At 41.3% G+C, this 21706-nt stretch overlaps 1 protein-coding gene across 1 annotated transcript; it reads right to left on the reverse strand.

The window, feature by feature from the left end:
* Positions 1-252: 252 nt before the first annotated feature.
* LOC104424069 (senescence-induced receptor-like serine/threonine-protein kinase) lies at positions 253-9797 on the reverse strand. The gene is made up of 14 exons (XM_039303013.1): positions 9670-9797; positions 6748-7272; positions 4487-4981; positions 4080-4171; positions 3629-3764; positions 3242-3313; positions 2696-2767; positions 2541-2621; positions 2178-2338; positions 1701-1885; positions 1486-1612; positions 1322-1381; positions 1052-1241; positions 253-829 (listed from the first exon to the last, which is right to left on the reverse strand). The coding sequence occupies exons 2-14, from the start codon at positions 7164-7166 to the stop codon at positions 460-462; spliced, it is 2460 nt and encodes an 819-aa protein (XP_039158947.1). The 5' UTR covers positions 7167-7272; positions 9670-9797; the 3' UTR covers positions 253-459.
* Positions 9798-21706: the final 11909 nt, after the last annotated feature.

The following is a 21706-nucleotide window of genomic DNA, read 5'->3' on the forward strand; positions in this document are numbered from 1 at the left end:
GTCTTCAGACTTTAAATAACAGAGTCTGCAAGCCTTCAGACTAGACTGATAGAAACGTTTTGTCAACTTCAAAACACTTCAAGAAGATTTCTCCAACAAATACATCCGCCATAAAAGCAATAACAAGAAGCAAGACTCTAGTCTAGAGTGACCAAATCCAAATCCAACATAGATGAGTCTCCTCAAGTACATAGTTTCTCCCATGGCAAAAGCTACGAATACTCATGTTTCTATCAAGAAAGGAGCTATTCATGGACATAATAGAATAACTAGAGACAAGAACAACTTCTGAATATCCAAATTGACACGTAAATATAAGTTTGAAATATAACCACACTTGAGTTCAATTTTGACGGCTGCAGAAATTTAGCAACAGAAATTCACATGCACTTAATACCCAACACCCTTCCAAGGGAAGTACTGGCTGAATGAACTCTTGAGGAGGTCCTTTCGAAGGAACTACTTGATTTTCTCATTTTGTTTCCCATCTTCTGGACTTTTTTCGGGTTCCAATGCAGTTTTCAAACAATCCTTCAATTCTGCCAATACATGATCTAAGTCAGGCCTTTGATCTCCAGTTGGTTTTGTACAAGACTCTGCAACCCGTATCGCTTTCCAAGTCGATTTGCTGTCGAATTCTCCTTTTAACTTTGGATCCATGATCTTCTGCAAATTTTTACTTTCAATGAGGGAATTCGCCCAATTAAGTATGTGCACATTTCCTTCTGGCTTCATCATCATTGCCGGATGTCCTGTGATTAGCTCAAGGAGTATGATTCCGAGACTGAAAACATCACTCTTCTTGTTTAAGCTTATAGTTGAATGGTACCTGTAGGAAATATGAGAACACAGCTGAGGATAAATCTTCCAAGTCCCAATACATTGCTTTTTGGACTCTAGAGTCATTTGTCAATGCTGAACTTTTCTTCGGTAAAGTTGTATACACTGTGTACAAGTACATGAGTCTACGATGCAATCTTAGGGAGAGCCAGATTTTCTATCCATACAAAGACTATATAGCATATTAATGAGATTAAGTTTAAGCCCATACTCAGGGTCAAGATAACCAGGAGTGCCAACAGCACGAGTTGACACATGAGCATCAGTCTCAGCTGTGATTGTTCTTGAGAGACCAAAGTCAGATATTTTCGCTTGCATTTTTTCATTCAGCAGGATGTTTGTCGCTTTTAAGTCTCTATGGATAATGGGCGGGTCGCATCCATTATGGAGATACTCCAAACCTGCAATTCTTGCAAAAGATCCATTTAATCATTCAAAAAAGGAGGGGAACAAACTACACTGGGCAATATCCTTTAAGTACCTTTTGCTACATCTACAATGATGTGAAGTCTCTGTTTCCAAGTTAAGACTGGCTTGTCCCCTGTCAAATTAGCGTATCTTCTTATTATATATGAGAAAGAAACAAATATTTGCCGGTGTATTCTAAAGAAAAAAAAATTTATACAAGAGGACATGATAAAGTACCATGTAAGTGTTGTTGCAAGTTTCCATTAGCCATGTATTCATAAACTAATGCCTTGTTTTCAGAGTGATCGCAATATCCATGTAGAGAAACCAAGTTTCCATGGTGAACAATCATTAAGTGTTTCTCCTGCAATGTCATAAGTGTCCTTTACCACAATTTTTATCGACAATCGTTTGCAAACAAGTCTACAAATGAGCATCTTATTGCATTGTACCTCAGCTTGAAATTCCTTGTCCCCTTGCCATGATTTTTTCGAGAGCATCTTCACTGCAACTTTGGTTCCATTCTCTAGAGTGCCAAGATATACTTTCCCATATCCTCCTTCACCAATCTCTGTTCCAAAGTTTTTAGTGATCCTTGTGATCTCACCATAATTGAAAGATCTTAATTTCACCATTCCTTCAATAAATAACCAATATATTACCAATGAGTAATAGACTCAACCTTTCGAAGATTTTCAAGTAGACTTCAAAGGAAAATCTCCCGAAGATAACTCCACTTGGGTCCTAAAAAAGTCAACCTATGGGAAGTGAAAATCTAGGCGAGGTTTGAAGTTTTGGCACCTAGCTCTCCATATGCTAAGATACAATAACTTTGGTGGTCATCAATCCTTGGGGAGCATTAGACTAATAAGAGACAATTGTATTTTCATGTAACTATGCTATGGACAAGAAGTCGAAGAATAAGTTACCTCTTATCTGTTTCCTTCTAATCAACCAAATAACGACCAAACAGATAATTACGACCACGCCTGAAACCGATGCAACAACTGGGACCAAGATGGAGTTTTTAGTTTTAGCCTCCTTCTTTGGGCAAGGACTTGCCGAGCAAAGATCGGGATTGTTGTCAAACCTGTGACAAAAAGGTAAGTAGGTAAAGTTACGTTTCTCGAACTGCTTTGCCACATGTTGATCACGAGCGGCCTTCTTACTTGCTTTGAATCACAATAAAGCATGTTAATATAAAAGTCTTTTTATACTCTAAGAGAGGAGAGAGAGAGAGAGAGAGAGAGAGAGAGAGAGAGAGAGAGAGAGAGAGAGAGAGAGAGAGAGACCTCAGGTCCAATCCGTTGTCCTTAACCATTCTTTTAAGAGCCTCAGGAACTGAACCATTTAGCTTGTTTCCGCTTAAATTCCTGCAAAGCATAACCATGAATAAAGACTCATGCCCTGTCAATTCTTCGGGGGCTACTAAGGCACATTTACTTACAGAATTCTCAACTTCGGCAAATTTGCCAAAGTTTCTGGTATGGCTCCTGTAAGTTCATTGTTGGACAAATCTCTGATACAAAGCAAGTCTGGGTAGTTAACAATTCAATAGATCTCATCCGAAATTTCAAGAATATGAATAAGAAAAACAACAAACATTTTGAGCCAAAGAGGCCAAAAATATCGTTGCACTGCTTTAAAATTGATGCTCCACATAAACTTCCTCCAGTAAAGTCTCGCTCTTGAACCCTCCGAAATAACTTTTTCTTCAGAATAAGTAAAAACGAGTTCTAAAGCAAGAACTAGAATGTCCCAACACATTCAAACAGAAATTATAAAATTTGCGCCCTTCATGCATCCCAACAAAAGTTGACCCCCATGGAAATGTAAAGTTGAGAACACTATTTAAATCACCACGGTGATACTTCTTTTCAATTTTTTTCCTGGGTAGACATTTAAAGGCAAGATTGATACAACTAAGATTTAAAGTGCACTCAATCCTAATACACCATCACCTCTATAAGGGCCTCACTAGGCTAATACTTACAAGGACTCCAATTCAGATAGATTTGATAGTGAAGAATGGATGTTGCCCCTCAAATTGCTGGAGCTCAGGTTCCTGCCCATAATCAATTAGATGAGAGGAAGCTGTGTCATTGCCGTGTTCACAAAGGCGGTAATGTTGGTTCGATACACAAAAGTTTATGCACTCAACTGTGGAGAACTCAATGTAACCTAAGATTAAAATGGAGAAGCTCACGACCGATGAAGGAGTTTTTATAGATTAATGGAGTCATATAGAGGAACGAACTTCCAATTTCTCAAGAAGAATGAGAAAAAGCCTTCAATTCTTCAATAAGAAAAGAGAATTCTTTTAAAGTTTCACAAGCCGTACCGGCATCATCCAACAAGAAATAGGGGCAAGAAGACTCACAGTGAAATAACCCTCGGAGGATCTCCATCATTACAATTCAGATCCTTCCACGCAAATTTGCTTGGTACACATGGATCACCTTGCCAGCTATCTTTTTTCACGTCATACTCTGCCTTGGTGGCAGTGAGAGCTTTGACTGTAGTTTAGAATGCAACAAGATCAGTTTGCTTCAAAAGAAGGATGATAGATGGGGATTTCCAGCAGACAGAAGTCATGCATTGAATTTCATCTTTCACTCTCTAAAGAATGGTAACATTAAGGAATTGGTGAAAACAACTTCCATGTGCAATTTGAAGTGATTTTACAGTAAAAATCTATGCTGAGCAAGGAATAGCCTGTTAATCAGCAACTACCATAATTCAAAGCTCACTTGAAGAGGATTCTTTTGCTATCTCCAGGTTGTTTTAGTCCACAACCATCTATAAACTAAATTTTCACTGCAGATTTCTACCGTGCACTCTGAATGACCACAAAACACTTGGCTTATCCTTACCACGAAACTGCAGTTTTATAACATCATGTCCAACAATCCTCATGCATCTCCTGTAAATTCGCAAGCCCCTTTCATTGGAGCAACCAAGGCAAGTGAGTATAAAAAATTAGCTTCCTAGAGTTTGCATGTAAAGAGTCCTGGGAGATATGAACTTTTAAGAGTGTCCTAGAGAAGTGTGAGCGTACTCTTCTAGTCTCTAAAGTGTCGCATGGGATATATACCTATTAAACAAATGATTACTTCCAAAACGGGGTTTCTCTTCCTTTCAATTCAGCAACCTAATACGAAAGCCAAGTAAGCCAAAACTGTCTATATGTTGTTCATGCCAAGGCTGTACTTCACAATATCTATGGTAGCACTAGCACAAGCAAAAGTAGAAGCGCGAAAGATTACCATCATCTTGGGCTGTTGGTACATTCGGAAGTTCTTGAATTTGAAAGATCTCCATGGCATTGATGATCGGTGGCGGATATCCAGACTGCCCCGTTGTTGCTTTGAATAAGAAGCTGATCGTGGACCCGGAGAGTGGAGGGGAAACTACGGTCACTGACTTCAAGTACTCGAGCCTCACCGTCTGCATGAATTGCCCATCTCCTGTGGAAACCGTGAAACTCCTCTGCTGGCCACTCGGCAAGATTTGGGTTTCGGCAAAATGGAAGTACACAATCCATTTAGCCGTCACGTTGGGTGAAATTAGAGAATAGACTATAGGAGCTTGAGCGGTCTGGAGGACGTCCCCTGGAACCTTATAGGAGTTGTAGTTGTTGGATAAATCTGAGGCGGACGCCCCCTGGTTGAGCTTACGCCAGTCACGAAAGGTCCGATTATTCCAGATGCGATCATAAACATCGTCCGGGTACCTGGGTGGGACATTTTCACAAAATTCCTGTGATGCCAATGTAATGTCCGCAGAGTATGTTCCATATGCCAATTATCAAATGAAATTTTCAAATGCACTTGCCGCCAATCCGATTTCGAGGCCATTGTCTCTAATTAAACTCCGATTGGGTGATTATTCGTTCAATTATTACTCCCCGTAACTTTTAGTAACAAAAAATGAAGTCTCTAGTATTTAATCATTCACACCCGAAAAGCTGACACAAAGGGACTCTTACGGTCCCTGTGCACCAATCCACGGGTTGTAACTTGTTGTAATCCTTACCTATTTTTCATAAACCGTAATGCACAAAAACATACGACTAGGCTATAAGACAGGCGAGACTTACTCTTTTCTCCATCCAATGGTCATTAAGGGGTTGAGATCATTCCATAGGATCCTTAAAAACACCTATTAGTTTGACTCAGCAGCCTCCCTCTATAGAGAAAGTCTTTTAATTTTAAGTACATATTTTAAATTAGAGCACCCCCAATATAAGAGCCGAACCGAAAACAGTTAGACTCGGCTCATCCTTATTTCTCTCTCTCTCTCTCTCTCTCTCTCTTTCTCTCTCTCCTGACCGTAACCCCGACTCTCTCTAACCATCCCCGTTTCTCTCTCTCTCTTTCTTCCTTTACCCACTCTTTGCAACCATCCTCTTTTCTCTCTGCTTTACAGGACATTGGAGACTTCTGAGGACTGGATGAAGATTAATGGATTTTGATTGCAAGAATATCAATGCAGCCACCCGCAGTATTCATCAAGCTTGATTATCAGCACTCGGAGATTCAATCCATTCATTCTCTATATTTTGTCTTCCTCGAGTAGAAGCTACAGGATTATAGCATATCTTCACCTATCCAAACATTTTTGTTAATTCCCTTGAATTCTCCGAGATGCATGCCTCAAAGCTTTCACCACATATAAAAGAAACCAGGCTATTTCCTCTCTTGGTCATCTTTGACTTTGCCTCCATTTGAGCACTCACCTCACCCGATCAACGCAGAACCAAACCCAAATCAAAGGAAATCTGAGGAATCATCCCAAAGACCGAAGAAACCTTCCACTTGGGAGGAGGAAGTCTCAATCAAGACGAGCACAAGGTCGAGCACGAGGAAGGCCTCATCAACAAAATCAAGGACCAGCTTCATGGTGACGATGTAGTGCACGGGCTGGAGGAGCAGCGGCAAGACAGAGGGAGACCAAGATTTTGATTTAGGTGCACATGAAGAGGATGGAGTCGAGAGCCTGCTCTTGGAGATCCAGGTGCAGACCACAAGGGGAAGAAGACTGTGCTAGAGGGCTTTGCTTTCTCTGGGAGCAAGAGAGCATTTGGTTTAATGTTTTTCATTTCGGTTTGGGTCCAAACTGAAGATGTTACTCTAAAGGTTTTTTTTTTTTTTTTTACCTATTACCCGAATCGGAAGATGAGGTTCGGTCCGATTCGGATATGTTTGATAATAATAATACAGCACTCTTGAGAATTTGACAAACGAAGAAGGCTTTTCAATGCATCTAGCACATAGATACGAAAATATTTTCGATCTCTAGATTTTACTATTCTGGGTACAAAATAATTATTCAGAACTAATATACATAACCACAATACTTAAAAATAAAATAAAATCTCTTAACACTTTTCAAAGTTAAATTCAAATCTTTCTCGACATATTTAGATTGTGCAAGAAAGTTACATTTGTTCTTCTTTTTTTAACAAAACAAAAAATGAAATATAAAAAGAGAACTCACCTGATGTTCCCGCTTAAGCCTCCGATGTCAAATCTATTGTCAAGCCTCAAAAATCCTGATTCATTCCAATAGGGAGAATTGATTAAAGGTCTAAGTTCCAATGCCGAAATGAAGGGCACTCCTTTACCAATATTTACGAGGCACACTTGTATATAATCCCTTTGAGGCACATAGACAACTTCTGTGAACACATAATTGGAAGTATTGATCGTATCCCAATAATTAACATCGATGTATAGGTCGAATGTAGGAATCTGGTTCTTCCTATCATAGTTCCCATACAAAAATGTTGCCCTAATCAAGTATGTGTTGCTCTTGCCATTGTCTGGTCTTAGGGTGTAGCAGTTTCTTGTTCCGTTAGGAAAGCTCCTCAAAGTCTTGTTATAGCATCGTATTGCTGGTAGATGAGATCTGCGCATATCATGTTCTCTCCAGAGTCTACATAATCTTTGTCCACCACAAAATTTATCCCGTACTTCTTGTCGGGGTATGGTTTTTGTTCTCCACAATCGATACTTATGAAACCTTGAAACTCAAAAATGGAAATAGAATAATTAGTCGTTAGAATTATGACTCCTCCAAATAATAGTTCAAATGTTTTCATTTTGAATTGAGATCATCCAACGAGATCCATTCATATTTTAATTATATATCTTTTAAAATAGATAAGACCGTGTTTTTAACTAGTCAAAGTTGAGGACTCTCTTCGTTCTGTAATATAAGAGCAATGAAGCATTTCTTTCAAATGAAAGTTCACATCACAAGTAATCACAAGTAATGGATCGTGTTGTGATTGATATGATACATAGAAGAATGAAGTTTCGGAAATATAGATAGAATGGATTGGACGTAGGACTTTGATCTCATTATTTGCTTCTAATAAAAGAAATGTGGATAGTAAATCATAGAGTAATAATTACTTGTTGGGTTATGAGAAAATATTGTGAATAATAAAATGGAACGAGAATTACAATGGATTTAATCTAGAATCTATAATACATGCTTGTATATATTTAAAAGTAATATTCTAAAATACCAGAACACGATTATGGTTTAACAATTATAAAATTTAACGGACATTATTCTAAAATTAGAATTAATGAATTTAAATCATACTAACTAGAAATAACCTCAATTATTTTGTTAATATCTATTTTATCGTATATCAGAGTATACTGTCATATTGGGGGAAATGTCTGTGTTTTTCTCTTGATTTGTGAGCTTGAAATGGAATAAATGAACATTCCCTCGCTTGGCACATGGGATGACAGTTCCAGCAGAACTGAGGCAATTATGCTTTCTTCCTTTATAAACTTATCGCGATTCAAATATCCTAACTTGAAAACACATCTCTCTCTATCTCTCTTCATGTATGGAGTCAGATCTGGCCCCGCCTTGACCCGTCTCTAAGCATACGCGCAGAGAGAGAGAGAGAGAGAGAGAGTGATAAGGTTGAGTATGTGCTATGGCTCACCGGCCGCAACCAGGCTCCAGCTTCAACGAAGAAAGAGAAGGGAGAGAGGAAAAGAGAGATGAAAGAAAGGAATTGATGTAAGTTCTTATGTTGATTTGGAGGTGCAGTGCCTCCCGTCGTTATTCCTTTTAAATTGATTCTTCTGTACCAAATGTAACAAATTACCGCCTTTCAAGCTCGTATGAAAGATTCAAAAGACACTATCCCTATATGATTAGGACTAGATCGATGGGTGATGGCTAATCCGATAGACAAAATCAATCATGTCATAAAAACTTGTATTATTTATTTTCACATGCGATCTACGTGAAATTTATTATTTCTTGATTTTTCCTACATGCAAACCTATTATTTCTTGAATGTTGAGTCGTGTCTTTCGTTTGTTGTAGTCGAACGGCAGATGATATATTCTAGATCTCTCAAAGGCTCTACCATAGGAAGGTCATGAAACCTATTACAGGGGTTCATAAATTTGGTATATGTTTACTTAAATCAATGTGAACAAAGTCATAATTAAGCCCCGTTCGTTTTACGAAAAATATAGTGTTTTCGAAAATTGTTTTCCAAGAAACCATTTTTAGAAAAATTATCATATTTTCTGATATTCGGCTAAAATTTGAAAAAGAACTAGAAAATATTTTCCACCGTTCGATAAGAAAAATCTTTTTCTTCATGCACTTATTTTCAATAAATTTTATTATCGATTTTTTAATCTTCTTTCTATATTTCTTCTTATTCCTTGGCCTTGATCGGTCGTCGGCTACGATGAAGACTCACGAGACTGGAGCTCTCTAGATTCCAACGAGGCTGGAGCCTCGCCGGCCTATGCCTCGTTGGATCAGGTGAGGCTTGAACTCACCCAAGGTTGACGAGCTCGGGCCTAGCTAAATCTGGTGAGCTGGGCGGGGCTTGAGCCCCATTAGAGGTCGACGAGGCTTTGGCGACCTTGGGCAAGGCCTGCACCTAGCCTAGCTTGTCAAATCTGCCTCGCCAGCTTGAGGCAAGAACGAAGCTCACCGATGGCTGATCGCCAACCGCCTCTATGGCCAGTAATCGAAAAAAAAAAAGGAAAAAAAATTGAAAATTCCATTTAAAAAAAAAAAATATAAGAAATAAAAGGAAAATGTGTTCGTTGAAAATAAGGTGGGAGAAGTTATGGAAAATATTTTCTTTCTGAAAAGTGAAAAACATTTTCCCACTTTTGAAAGTGTTTTTTTTTTAATAGCGGAAAACGTTTTTATTAACTAGTTTATTTTTCGTGAAATGAACACCGAAAATCCAAAAACATTTTTTGGAAATTTTTTTTCTATGAATTAAACAAAGTCTTGATATCATAGTTATTTTCCCAGGAGGTAAGACGGGAGAGACTTCAAATTCTGGTTTACTGATTGGTGTCTCAGTTAGCTTATAAGGTTTAGAGAGAGAGAGAGAGAGAGAGAGAGAGAGACCTGGCTGGGCTTGATCCTGCAGCATTACTCCCGGAACCAGAGAAGCAATCCACGCACACAAAATCAGTAGCACAGCTGACCTCTCCATTTGAGAGAGAGAGAGAGAGAGAGAGAGAGAGAGAGAGAGAGAGCTATAATGGCGTCGCAATGTGGAAGATGATGAATGCGGCAACATTTATACGAGGTTCACTGGTGCTAGGAACTAGGGTGTGCACAGAAAAAGAGAACAGTCCCTCAGGGATAATTAAATATAAGTGAAACCCTCATTTATCATAACTCATTTTCGTTAAAAAATGTCTTTTGATATTTATCTTTTACAACTAATCATACGGTAAGACAATGCTGTATTTGTGCTTAATTTTTTCATGCTCCATTTAAGTATGTTTTGCATGATAATCCGCACAAGAAGCGAGTTAATATCTAGTTATGAGATATTAGACTTCCATTTTCATCTCCAACAAAATGAACCAAAGCTGATAATTTTGATATTTTGAATTCTCATGCACATCAATATTATGATCTCTTAATCTGGGAAGAATCATCATCGCATTGAGATAAAAGGTGTGATTATGTGGTGTCGTAAATCCACATCTATAGGTTGGGATTTCTGATCGAGATTGTTGGTGCAGTATAAGACTTGGAATTTGGGTTGATGGATAGTCTCAAACTTCAGTATATGAATTATTAAATACGTATCAGAATGCTCATTGACGTGTGTGAGTTAGATATTCTTTTCTTTTTCTTTTTTTTAAAGGCTTGGTTTTAGTCACGAAAGGAGACGAAGATCCCCACAACTAGGTCTTTGTTATTAGTGATGAAAATTTTACTTTTTCCATCACACGTGAAAAAAGAAGAAGAAATTTACATATGTATGAAGATCTGAATATATATATATGCATGCATGAATTTGAGATTTAAATATGGATATCGACTCTATATGTGCAATTAGATCATAACATTACATGGTGTTGAGATTCAAATGTAAGTTGTGTTCGATATGTTTCAGCATATTGACACTTCAAAAGAGTAGGTATGCCCTACTTGTATAGATCCTGAAATTTTGAATCATGATGCGTGTGGGGAAACTAGCTAAGCAGGAATTTGAGTTCTAATAAGAGAATTTTACTTTTATATTTTAGATTAATATTATGAAAAATCTTAAACCGGTACACCTATAATAAATTTATCGAAAATTAATTTTTTGATCATAGAAAACTCTAAATTGATAATCAATTTGTCGATTTTAGTGGTATTAGCCCTTATTTTTTAATGCTTCTTTCCAATTAAAGTTAGGGGACTGACCAAAAAAAAATTGAAGTTAAGGGAGACTAATCATGTCGCAAACATTCTTACTGTATATAGTCGTCGCGGTCAACGTCGTTTTATAGTCATCATGGTTGTCGTCATTATACTATTATTATTCAAAGTTGGAGAAGAGTCAGCATGTCACCAATCCTTTCACTATTTATAGTCGTTCTTGTCATTACATTAATATCATTTTATTATTATGCACTTTAGCAATCAATTTACATCATGTTTCACAGATTCAATCACGAGGCTCATCATGGACTACGGTCCCAAAGATGCAGTACCCTTTTTTTAATTTTTTTAATTTCAGTACGCTACTTTTGTCATCCTCTTTTTGGACCATTCAGAACAAAAAGTAATCAGTAAACTTTTGAAATCTGGCCATCCTTTTGATAGTGCCCTTTCCTTGACCTGAGTTACTTGCCCATCTCTCTCGGTAAGTCTCTTTAACGCATAATAGGTGGAACAATACTGATAAATTCCGTTGGATGAGTTTACATTAACCTAAGTTTCATACAATTTTCCACGGGCATTTCTCCTTCGGCTCAATTAACTTTAAACTAATTTTTTTGACAAAAACTCCTTCCGTTCTAGAGCTATGAGAAGCATTTCTTTCAGTTCAACGTCCCCTGATATAGCTTTCACGTTTTTGCTCTAGCAAGAAAACTCCTTTTCTTATGATTTTTCCTTGTGGATTGGATATCTTGGATTGAAAACTCTTGAGAGTTTGAGCATTCAAGCGACTGTAATATTTTTTTCCTAATTATTGTGGAACAATCTCAATCCAATGTGGTTAGGTTTTATTTCTACAATTTATTTCTTGTTTGAATCATTTGTTTGTTCACACTTTTCACATTAGTCGTAAGGATTTATTATTGATCAATTATTCTAGATATTTTGTCTATATGTAATTATCATTATGGGTTTTATTAAATTTGAGTTGGAGAAATTTACTGTCAGGAATTATTTTAATCCTTAGTGCATAAAAATGTGTGTGATATCAAAGCTGTAGTGTTTGGATTTAGCATTGGGGGAGATGATGAGGTGAAGGGGGAAGAGAGAAATGATGACATGGGAGGGAGGGACGAGGGAAAAAAAATCTAAGGAGTGGCGTGGGATGAGAGAGAAAATCTAGGGAAATGATAGCACGGCAACCTGAAAAGCTCAATACATTGCAAAAGCGGGGCGTGTTCCCAACGCACCCTCTGTCCCAGTGCATTGCAAGAGACGAGAGTGAAAACCTCTTCGTCTTCTTTTTATCGAGAACAGGCATAGAGGCTAGTGTCACGGCCCGAAAGTTAGCATGACCAAGAGGTTTCCATGGCACGGGCGTGACACGTGACGACCCTCGACTTATGTTCCCGAGATGTATAGTATTCTCCTAGGGGCGGGCGATACTGTATTTGTACGCATACGTTATAAATGCGAGTAGCTGGTAGTTGGCCATAAATGCATATAGCTGGTAGTTGGCTATGAATGCAAGTGGTTGGTAGATGGGGAGGTGCAATCTCCACCGTTAGATCTAAGGGAGATCTACGGTTAGGGTTTGCCTTATACTTGTATATAAGGGGGTGTCCTCCCTCATTGTAAAGCATTCACAACATATATGAAAATCCAGAGCTTCTCTCTCATCAAGTGTTTATCTCTCTAGAAGTTCGTTGTGAGTCGAGTGTGTGAAAGGCTGCTTAGGGGTAAAACCTTAAGGCCGCACGGGTGAATCGAGAGTTGATCGATCGGCCCGTGACAAGTGGTATCAGAGCTGATTTGCGATCCAAGCGCAAGTGCAATGGCTGATCCACGATCTGATGAGGCGCTAGTCCTGGGTGATGACTAACGGCGATCGTGGGCGGAACGCCGAGAAGAGCGGCGTCAAGGGGAAGAAGAACCGTGGTGCTTCGAAAGAACCTATGGGGGATCTTGCACAACGGATGGCGAAGCTAGAGTTGTTCGTCTCCGATGTCCAAGGATCGGTCGACGACCTGACCCAGACCGTGGACGGAGTTGACGCCGGAAGGGAGGAGCTGGTTGCGGAAGTGCAAGAGCTCAAGACCGGCATGGGAGAACTCCGCCACGAGTTGCTGGGGATCTTACAGGAGGAACTAGCCCAACGGTACGAACCCTTTGAGGCTGCAATGGCGGCCATGCGCGCGGAGATTGCTGAGCTTACGGGTAAGCTCACGGAAGCACAAGCTGCACGTGTGAACGGTGTCATCACGGTGCAAGGTCCACGGGTGGACACGCCAAAGCCAAAGGAATTCCGGGGCTCGCGGGTGGCCAAGGACGTGGACAACTTTCTGTGGTACATGGAGCGATACTTCCAGGCCATGGGAATCAACGACGACCAAACACGGGTAAACACTGCATCCATGTACTTGGTGGATAGTGCTTTATTGTGGTGGCGTCGTCGATCGGATGATAGGTGCGGGAATCCTATCACGACCTGGGTAGGCTTCGTCGAAGAGTTTCGACGGAACTACTTTACCGCTTATGCGGAGGAGGAAGCTCGTGACGAGCTGAAGCGTCTCGAGCAAAAGGGTGGTGTGCGCGACTACATCAAGCGGTTCTCGGAGTTGCTACTCCAAATCCCCTCGATGAACGAAGTTGAAGCGTTTCACCAGTTCATTGGTGGTCTCAAACCATGGACAAAACAAGAGTTGAAGCGGTACAACGTGGGAGACCTCACTACGGCCATGACCGTAGCCGAGTCGCTCGTGGAGTACAAGGCGTCGCCTTCCACATCCCGACCGGACACCCGTCCAAGGGACAAAGGCAATGGTGGGGGAGATTAGGGTCGATTCAACAATCGCCCGACTGGAGCTAGACCGCCGAATGGTCCTCATCCTCACCGGGCCAATGCTTTGGACAAAATGGAGGTGGGCAAAGGAAGGTACGTTCCTATAGCTGCTTCTTCTGCGACGGCCCACACATGGCGCGGGATTGCCCGAACAAAGCCAAGTTGGCCGCTCTTTGCAAAGAAGACGAGCCTAGGGAGGAAGCACGGTTGGGATCGTTGCGACTCCTTAGCACAATCAAGGCCAAGAAGGCAAAGGAGCCTAAGGGCTTGATGTTCGCGGATGTGAAGATCGGAGTGACCACAATGAGTGCGCTCGTGGACACGGGAGCATCCGACATCTTCATCTCGGAAGAAGCTGCGAAGAAGCTTAACCTACGGGTTGAGAAGGGAGCCAGCTGGCTCAAGACCGTAAATTCGAAGGAAGTCCCTGCGATCGGGGTTGCACGGGACGTGGAACTACAACTCGGCTCATGGAGAGGCAAGGAGACTCTAGAGGTAATTCCGCTTGACGACTACGATATTGTCATTGGAATTAAATTCCTAGATAGGATTCAAGCTGTTGTAGTTCCCTTTGCGGAATGTATATGTGTGTTGGAAAAGAGTAGCCAATGCATGATTCCGGTACATCGTGAGTCGGAGCGTGATCGAAAGATGATCTCGGCCATACGACTCACCAAAGGAGCAAGGAAGGGAGAGGTGACCTTCCTGGCAACCTTGAAGATCTAGGACGACAAGGGCGAAGGGAAAGAAGTCCCGACGGGCGACCCAAGTCCTCGACTCGTTCAAGGATGTTATGCCTTCGGAGTCGCCCGAAGTTGCCACCCAAGAGAGAGGTGGATCACCGGATCGAGCTAGTGCCTGACGCTCGACCGCCTGCCATGGCGCCTTACCGTATGGCGCCGCCAGAGTTAGAGGAGTTGAGGAGGCAACTCAAGGAGCTGCTAGATGCGGGCTACATACGGCCGTCCAAGGCCTCGTTCGGTGCGCCGGTCCTATTCCAAAAGAAGCACGATGGGTCACTCCGGATGTGCATCGACTACCGAGCGCTGAACAAGCTGACTGTGAAGAACAAGTACCCGATCCCGCTCATTGCGGATCTCTTTGATCAACTTGGGGGCGCTAAGTGGTTCACCAAGCTGGATCTTCGATCGGGGTACTACCAAGTTCGGATCGCCGAGGGGACGAGCCGAAGACGGCGCGTGACGCGGTACGGATCCTACGAATTCCTGGTTATGCCGTTCGGCTTGACCAACGCTCCGGCCACTTTCTGCACGATGATGAACAAGGTACTCCATCCTTTCCTAGATAGGTTTGTTGTGGTTTACCTAGACGACATCATCATATATAGTCGGACGTTGGAGGAACATGTCGAGCACATAAGGCAGGTCTTCCAAACTTTACGCGAGAACGAGCTGTTCGTCAAGCGCGAGAAGTGTGCCTTCGCCCAAGAAGAAGTTCCGTTCTTGGGGCACATCGTTGGGGGTGGACGTGTGCGGATGGACAAGGCGAAGATACAATCGATCGTCGAATGGGAGCCGCCGACGAAGGTACCTGCGTTGAGGTCGTTCTTGGGCCTCACCAACTACTACCGACGGTTCGTGCGGAGCTACTCAAGCATCACCGTGCCACTCACGGACCTACTGAAGAAAGAAAGGGCGTGGGAGTGGACGGATCGATGCCAAGGAGCCTTCGACCGATTGAAGACCGCCATGACCAAGGAGCCGGTGTTGGCGTTGCCCGACCACACCAAACCTTACGAGGTAGAGACCGATGCATCAGATTATGCGATCGGTGGTGTTCTTATGCGGGATGGACATCCGGTGGCGTTCGAGTCCCGAGCTGAACGACACGGAGCGTCGGTACACCGTCCAAGAGAAGGAGATGACCGCGGTGGTGCACCGCCTTCGGACGTGGAGACATTACATCCAGGATCAAAGTTCGTCGTGAAGACGGACAACGTGGCCACGAGTTACTTCCACCCAAAAGAAGTTGAGTCCGAAGCAAGCTCGGTGGCGGGATTTTACGGCGGAATTCGACTACGCGGGGAGTACAAGCCGGGAAGGCCAACTCCGTGGCGGACGCGCTGAGTCGGAAGACGGGCGATGAGCCACACGATGAGTTGACCGAGCTGTCCATGGGTCGGCCGCATCAAGGAGGGATTGGCGCATGATCCAAGAGCCCAAGCCCTCATCGGGTACGCCAAGGAGGGCAAAACCCGACGTTTTGGTGCGAGGACGAGCTCCTCTACACCAAGGGAAGGCGGTTGTACGTGCCCTTCTATGGAAAGCTGAGAAAGGAGATCTTACGCGAGAGCCACGACTCGAAGTGGGCGGGTCATCCAGGGATCCACCGCACGTTGGCCCTCGTCGAAGATCGGTACTATTAGCCACAAATGTGCGACGACGTGGAGGCATATGTGAAGACTTGCCTGGTTTGCCAACAAGACAAGTTGGAGCAACGATCGTCGCCAGGTTTGTTACAACCACTTCCCGTTCCATCCCGTCCATGGGAAAACATTTCCATGGACTTCATCGTCAACCTACCCAAGTCCGAAGGGTGTCGGACTCTGATGGTGGTGGTTGATCGGTTCTCCAAGTATGCAACCTTTGTGCCTGCGACAAAGGATTGCCCGGCCGAAGAAGCGGCCAAGCTATTCATGAAGCATGTGGTGAAGTACTGGGGGGTGCCACAAACGATCGTGAGCGATCGGGATCCCGCTTCACGGGACGTTTCGGTCCGAAGTGTTCGAGGCTGCTGGGTCGGAGTTGAACATGTCAACGAGCTTGCATCCCCAAACCGACGGTCGAGACGGAGCGGGTCAATGCACTCTTGGAGATCTACCTCCGGCACTACGTGAGCACGACGCAAGTAGATTGGGCAAAGTTGATCGACGTAGCCCAATTCTCCTACAACTTGCATCGGAGCGAGTCGACCGGCCAGAGTCCATTCGAGGTTGCAACTGGGCAACAACCGAACACCCCGAGCACCATTGCTTCGGGTTACCGGGGGACTAGCCCGCCCGCGTACAAGTTCGCCAAGAATATGCAAGAGGAGGCGGACTTGGCCCGGGCGTGTCTACACAAAGCCTTCAAGCGCATGAAGAAATGGGCGGACAAGAAGCGACGGCATGTAGAGTTCCAAGTTGGAGACCAAGTGCTGGCCAAGCTGCACGTGGTTCTTCGATACAAGGACGTGCACAAGGGGTTGATCCGTCGCTACGAGGGGCCATTTCGAGTGCTACAACGGGTGGGAAAGGTTGCATACAAGCTGGAACTACCTCCAAAACTCAAGGTACATCCGGTGTTCCATGTAAGTATGCTCAAACCCTTCCAAATTGATGAGGAAGACCCGGATCGAGGAGAGTCTCATCGAGCGCCGCTCGGGGCAAAGACCTCGTATGATCGGGAAGTCGAGACCATCTTGGCAGACCGAGTCATACGAAAGAGATATTGCGCGCCCAAGCGTGAATATATGATCCGATGGAAGGGCCTTCCGGAGAGCGAAGCGATTGGGAGCCCGAGGAGAGTCTTTGGCGTTCAAGAAAGAGATAGAAGATTTCCATGCTGAAGACGCGACGAGGGCGTCGCCTGATTAGGTGGGGGAGAATGTCACGGCCCGAAAGTTAGCATGACCAAGAGGTTTCCATGGCACGGGCGTGACACGTGACGACCCTCGACTTATGTTCCCGAGATGTATAGTATTCTCCTAGGGGCGGGCGATACTGTATTTGTACGCATACGTTATAAATGCAAGTAGCTGGTAGTTGGCCATAAATGCATATAGCTAGTAGTTGGCTATGAATGCAAGTGGTTGGTAGATGGGGAGGTGCAATCTCCACCGTTAGATCTAAGGGAGATCTACGGTTAGGGTTTGTCTTATACTTGTATATAAGGGGGTGTCCTCCCTCATTGTAAAGCATTCACAACATATATGAAAATCCAGAGCTTCTCTCTCATCAAGTGTTTATCTCTCTAGAAGTTCGTTGTGAGTCGAGTGTGTGAAAGGCTGCTTAGGGGTAAAACCTTAAGGCCGCACAGGTGAATCGAGAGTTGATCGATCGGCCCGTGACACTAGGATCAGGAAGTTCCTAATGCGCTTTGAGAGAGAATCTCTCCTTCCTCTCGCTAAAGTGAGTCCATTTGCCTCCTTAAATTCTATCTTGAATTCAAGAAACAATATTGAAGCCTCTCTCTCAACTTGTCTTTCATGGTCACTCTCTCACCATTCATCACAAAACAACGAAATTGCACATGAAAGGAAAGAGGGCTGGCTGCCGTTCCGATGTGCTCCTTCGGGGTAGAGAGGAACGAGGGAGGGAAATAAATTTTGGGGAATAAGGGTTTGGGAAAAAAAAAAGAGAGGAAAATAATTTTTGGACAGCGATGTTATATTTGTTAAAAAAATAAATAATTAGCTAAAAATAATGTTCAACAATGAAAATACTAAAATTTAAATAATGATAAATTTTAATTATTATAGAAGATTATAATTTTTTTAAATAAGTTAATTACAACTTTTTGTTAGTTATTGGTTTCATCTATAATTTTTTGCTAAAGTTAGAAATACATTTATTAACTATTATTAGTACAAATTCATTGTAAGCTCTTTTTTATTATTTATTTATTTTGTAAATTTGAATCAAATTAATTAAAAATAAAAATATTTATTTAATATATAACGTGTCCTAACGTGTTGGAATTTTTCATTTTTTAGAAATGACATGTCGGCGTATAATGTCGCATATCCGTGTCACGTGTCCGTGTTACTTAGTATATAACAGTGCTAAATCTAGGGGATAATGTTTTGGTTGAAGAGATAAAATAGACGAGTGTCGATGCAGTCTTGAAGTGTTGTACATATGAAAATCTCTCTTGAAGAAACTTTTCTTGATTCAACGGTTCTTCACTCCAAGATGATAGAGGAATGTCAATCTAGGATCACCTAAATGAGTTAAATAAAATCATCAATATTCTGAGCAATGTGAATGAGAAGATATCTAACTAATGGCAAACTATGATATTGCTTTATTCTTTATCCAATTCTTATGAGTAATTTTGTGGTTATCTAATGAGAGGAAGTGAATTTTGCACTATTTTCCAAAAGAATGATAGAAGAAATTGTAGGGCAACGAACGTAGAAGTGGCACCGATGGCTTGCGTGTCAAAGGCAAAAACTTAAAAAGATGGGTTCTTATTAAAAACACCAGTCTAGATTGAAGTTTAAAGCAATGAAAAAGTCGTTAAGATGTTACGACTATCAGAAAGAGGGGCACATTGCATGTGGATTGTCCATAGCTAAAGAAAGTAGAGAGATTGGAGAGCGACATGAATGTTGCCTGGGCCAAAGGGGAGGAGTCGTACGTTTTGAGCGGGACTATCAGTTCAACCGGAGAGAAGTGGATTATGAATTCTGAATTCACATATCACATGACATCACATAAGGATTGACTTTCAGAATATTAATCTACTGGGGATGTTAATTTATTTCAGACTCTCAGGGCGTGCATGACAACCATTTTGTTTTAGAAATAATTTTTGGAACAGAAATATATTTTTATATTTCTATTTCTAGAAGAGTTTCTAAGTAAAAATAACCTTTTGATAACGATACAAAATTTCTACTTAAAAAATATAAATTCGTTTGATAACGAAACAAAATTTCTTCATTTTGGACGGTGGCAGTGGTGGCTGGCGATCGGTGGCTGGCGGTGGCGGCTGGTGGCCAGTGACTGGTGACCGGCGGCAGGGGCCGGCGGGCGAGTGGCGACTGATGGACGGTGACCGGCGGTAACGGATGAAGGACCGATTGACGAATTATGAGAAAAGTTTTATTTCTAATTTACATTCGAAATAGAAGTAGAAAATTTTTACTTTTGATTTATATTCCAAACCTATTTTTAGAATATAAATCTATTCTAAAAATAGAAAAATGAAATAAGAATTTATATTCTAGAAACAGATTTAGAATAATATTTTTTTTTTTTTTGTTGTTGTTTAGAATAAAAAAATAAAAAGAAATTTGAAATAGAAATTCTGATTTGTTACGCCCCTCAAACTTTGAAGGTATTCAGAGGTGTGCTGATGGTCAAGTAGGGGAAGCAGGAAAGCAGTCTCTACTCCTTTTCAGGACTGACAATTATAGGCTCAACTCCTACAGTTTCTTCCACATGTTTTAGAGAGGTACGAACATTTTGAGCGAGCAGAGCCTTCGGCGTGGGCATGAAATTTGGAAGATGGACCCTTACAAATTTTGTGCGTTTGACAAGTAGCACGGATTACAGCTCAGCACAGCAGTTCACAGGACTAAGGTACAATAAATTACATTTATTCAAAGTTGTGGGGCCCCCAGTTAAAAAGAAGATACCCTGAGTATGTGCTAACCTTCATTCATGAGGTCGACTGAACTTGTCAATTACTAATGATATTAATAAAAAATGTTGCCCATTTTTTTTTTTTTTGGGTTAACTTAAAGAAATATGAATGTATGGACTTTGTTTTCAAATTAACAAAATCTGATATTCCACAATTAAGAGAAATAGACGAGAATGTTACCTAGACATGAAAAATCTTTGCAATGGAGATAAAATCTATATTTACTGACAGAATGTACGATCCCACGTGAAGAAAGCAATCATTTGTCCAGATTTTTTAAGCTTTAATAATGAAAAGACTTGTGTTGTCCCCTCACATTATTAAAGTCGATGTAACAACACAGAATGCAAACCCCACGTGAATCACCTTTGTTGATGCGGACAGGATTTATGTTGTCCCATCAATTATTAAAGTTGTTTGGACGTGTTTTCCAAGTAAAGAGATGATTTCGGCGGGGCACTCGAGACAGAATTAAGTTAATGTTTCACTGTTTGTTCTGAATAATCTTCGCACTAAGTCCAATATGATGTGAACTCATAAGAATAAATTTCATTTCCTAAGCTAAAAAATACGTTCGAAATTCTCCATTTTTCTACTTTATTTGGAATAATGAAGAAAGTGCTGCTCTTAGCTTGGTGGTGCTTATGACTTCCGACTTTTTAAAGTGAAAGATTCTCAAGAACAGAAACCCTAGGTCATCGTCCTCGTAGCTAAAGTTCTTTGGATAGTGAAAAGACGAAAGTAGAAATATAATATGAGGGTGGTCAAGTCATCAACGACTTATCCATTTGTGATAATGATTTCTTTTCAAATTGTTAGTGTTTCATGCCAACCTCAAATGATGAATTTACGCATGACTATGGGGTATGTACTGATCTCGAGATAACTCGAGAAAGGATTGACTTCTACTACCATGCTGCAAATCAAGCATACATAATTTCTCATGCCTCATATTAAGAAAAAAAGTCTCAAAAACTTTTAAATTAAGTTTATTATGATACATTTATCTTAAACTTCGTTTTTGATATAAAAAAATCTCAAACTATACCTACAATAACTATCGCGACTTACCCCTCGATAGGGAGGAAGATAGATTTAGAGGTATTGCCTAACCCTAGTTTTAAACACATGCACTCCCAAGCCTATAGCCCGTGTGAGGATATTCGATTTTGATTCAATTAATCCCATGCTGATTTCCACGTAAAGAGTCATCACTAACATATTAGGATTGACTATAAATCAAGTGAGATATGTGATTGTATCTCACTTCCTACAAAATTAAAGAATTTAAGGTCAGAGACTTAGTTATACCAATTGATCAACCAGTGCAATTTCGGTACCTAATCTTGTCCATTTCTTAGACAGTCTGGATTGATTTTAAACCTATCCAATAACATGTAAAGCGATAATGCGGATGCACAATCAATAAAATAATAATCAATAATTAAGAAAGCATTAAACAAGAGAAAACAAGAATCTAACACTATGAAATAAGGAACATGCCATTCCTAATTAGGGTAAAGGACAACCTTAATCAACATACTAAAAATGTGGAATCAAGAGC

Source organism: Eucalyptus grandis, chromosome 10 (assembly GCF_016545825.1).
Source record: "Eucalyptus grandis isolate ANBG69807.140 chromosome 10, ASM1654582v1, whole genome shotgun sequence".
Classification (NCBI taxonomy): Eukaryota; Viridiplantae; Streptophyta; class Magnoliopsida; order Myrtales; family Myrtaceae; genus Eucalyptus; species Eucalyptus grandis.

Coding starts and splice junctions, on each gene's coding strand:
- LOC104424069 (XM_039303013.1), bottom strand. CDS start 7,166: ATGCGCAGATCTCATCTACCAGCAATACGATGCTATAACAAGACTTTG. Junction 3,314..3,628: donor CCTCCGAGGGTTATTTCACT/GTGAGTCTTCTT, acceptor GATTATGGGCAG/GAACCTGAGCTCCAGCAATT. Junction 1,886..2,177: donor TAGAAGGAAACAGATAAGAG/GTAACTTATTCT, acceptor TATTTATTGAAG/GAATGGTGAAATTAAGATCT.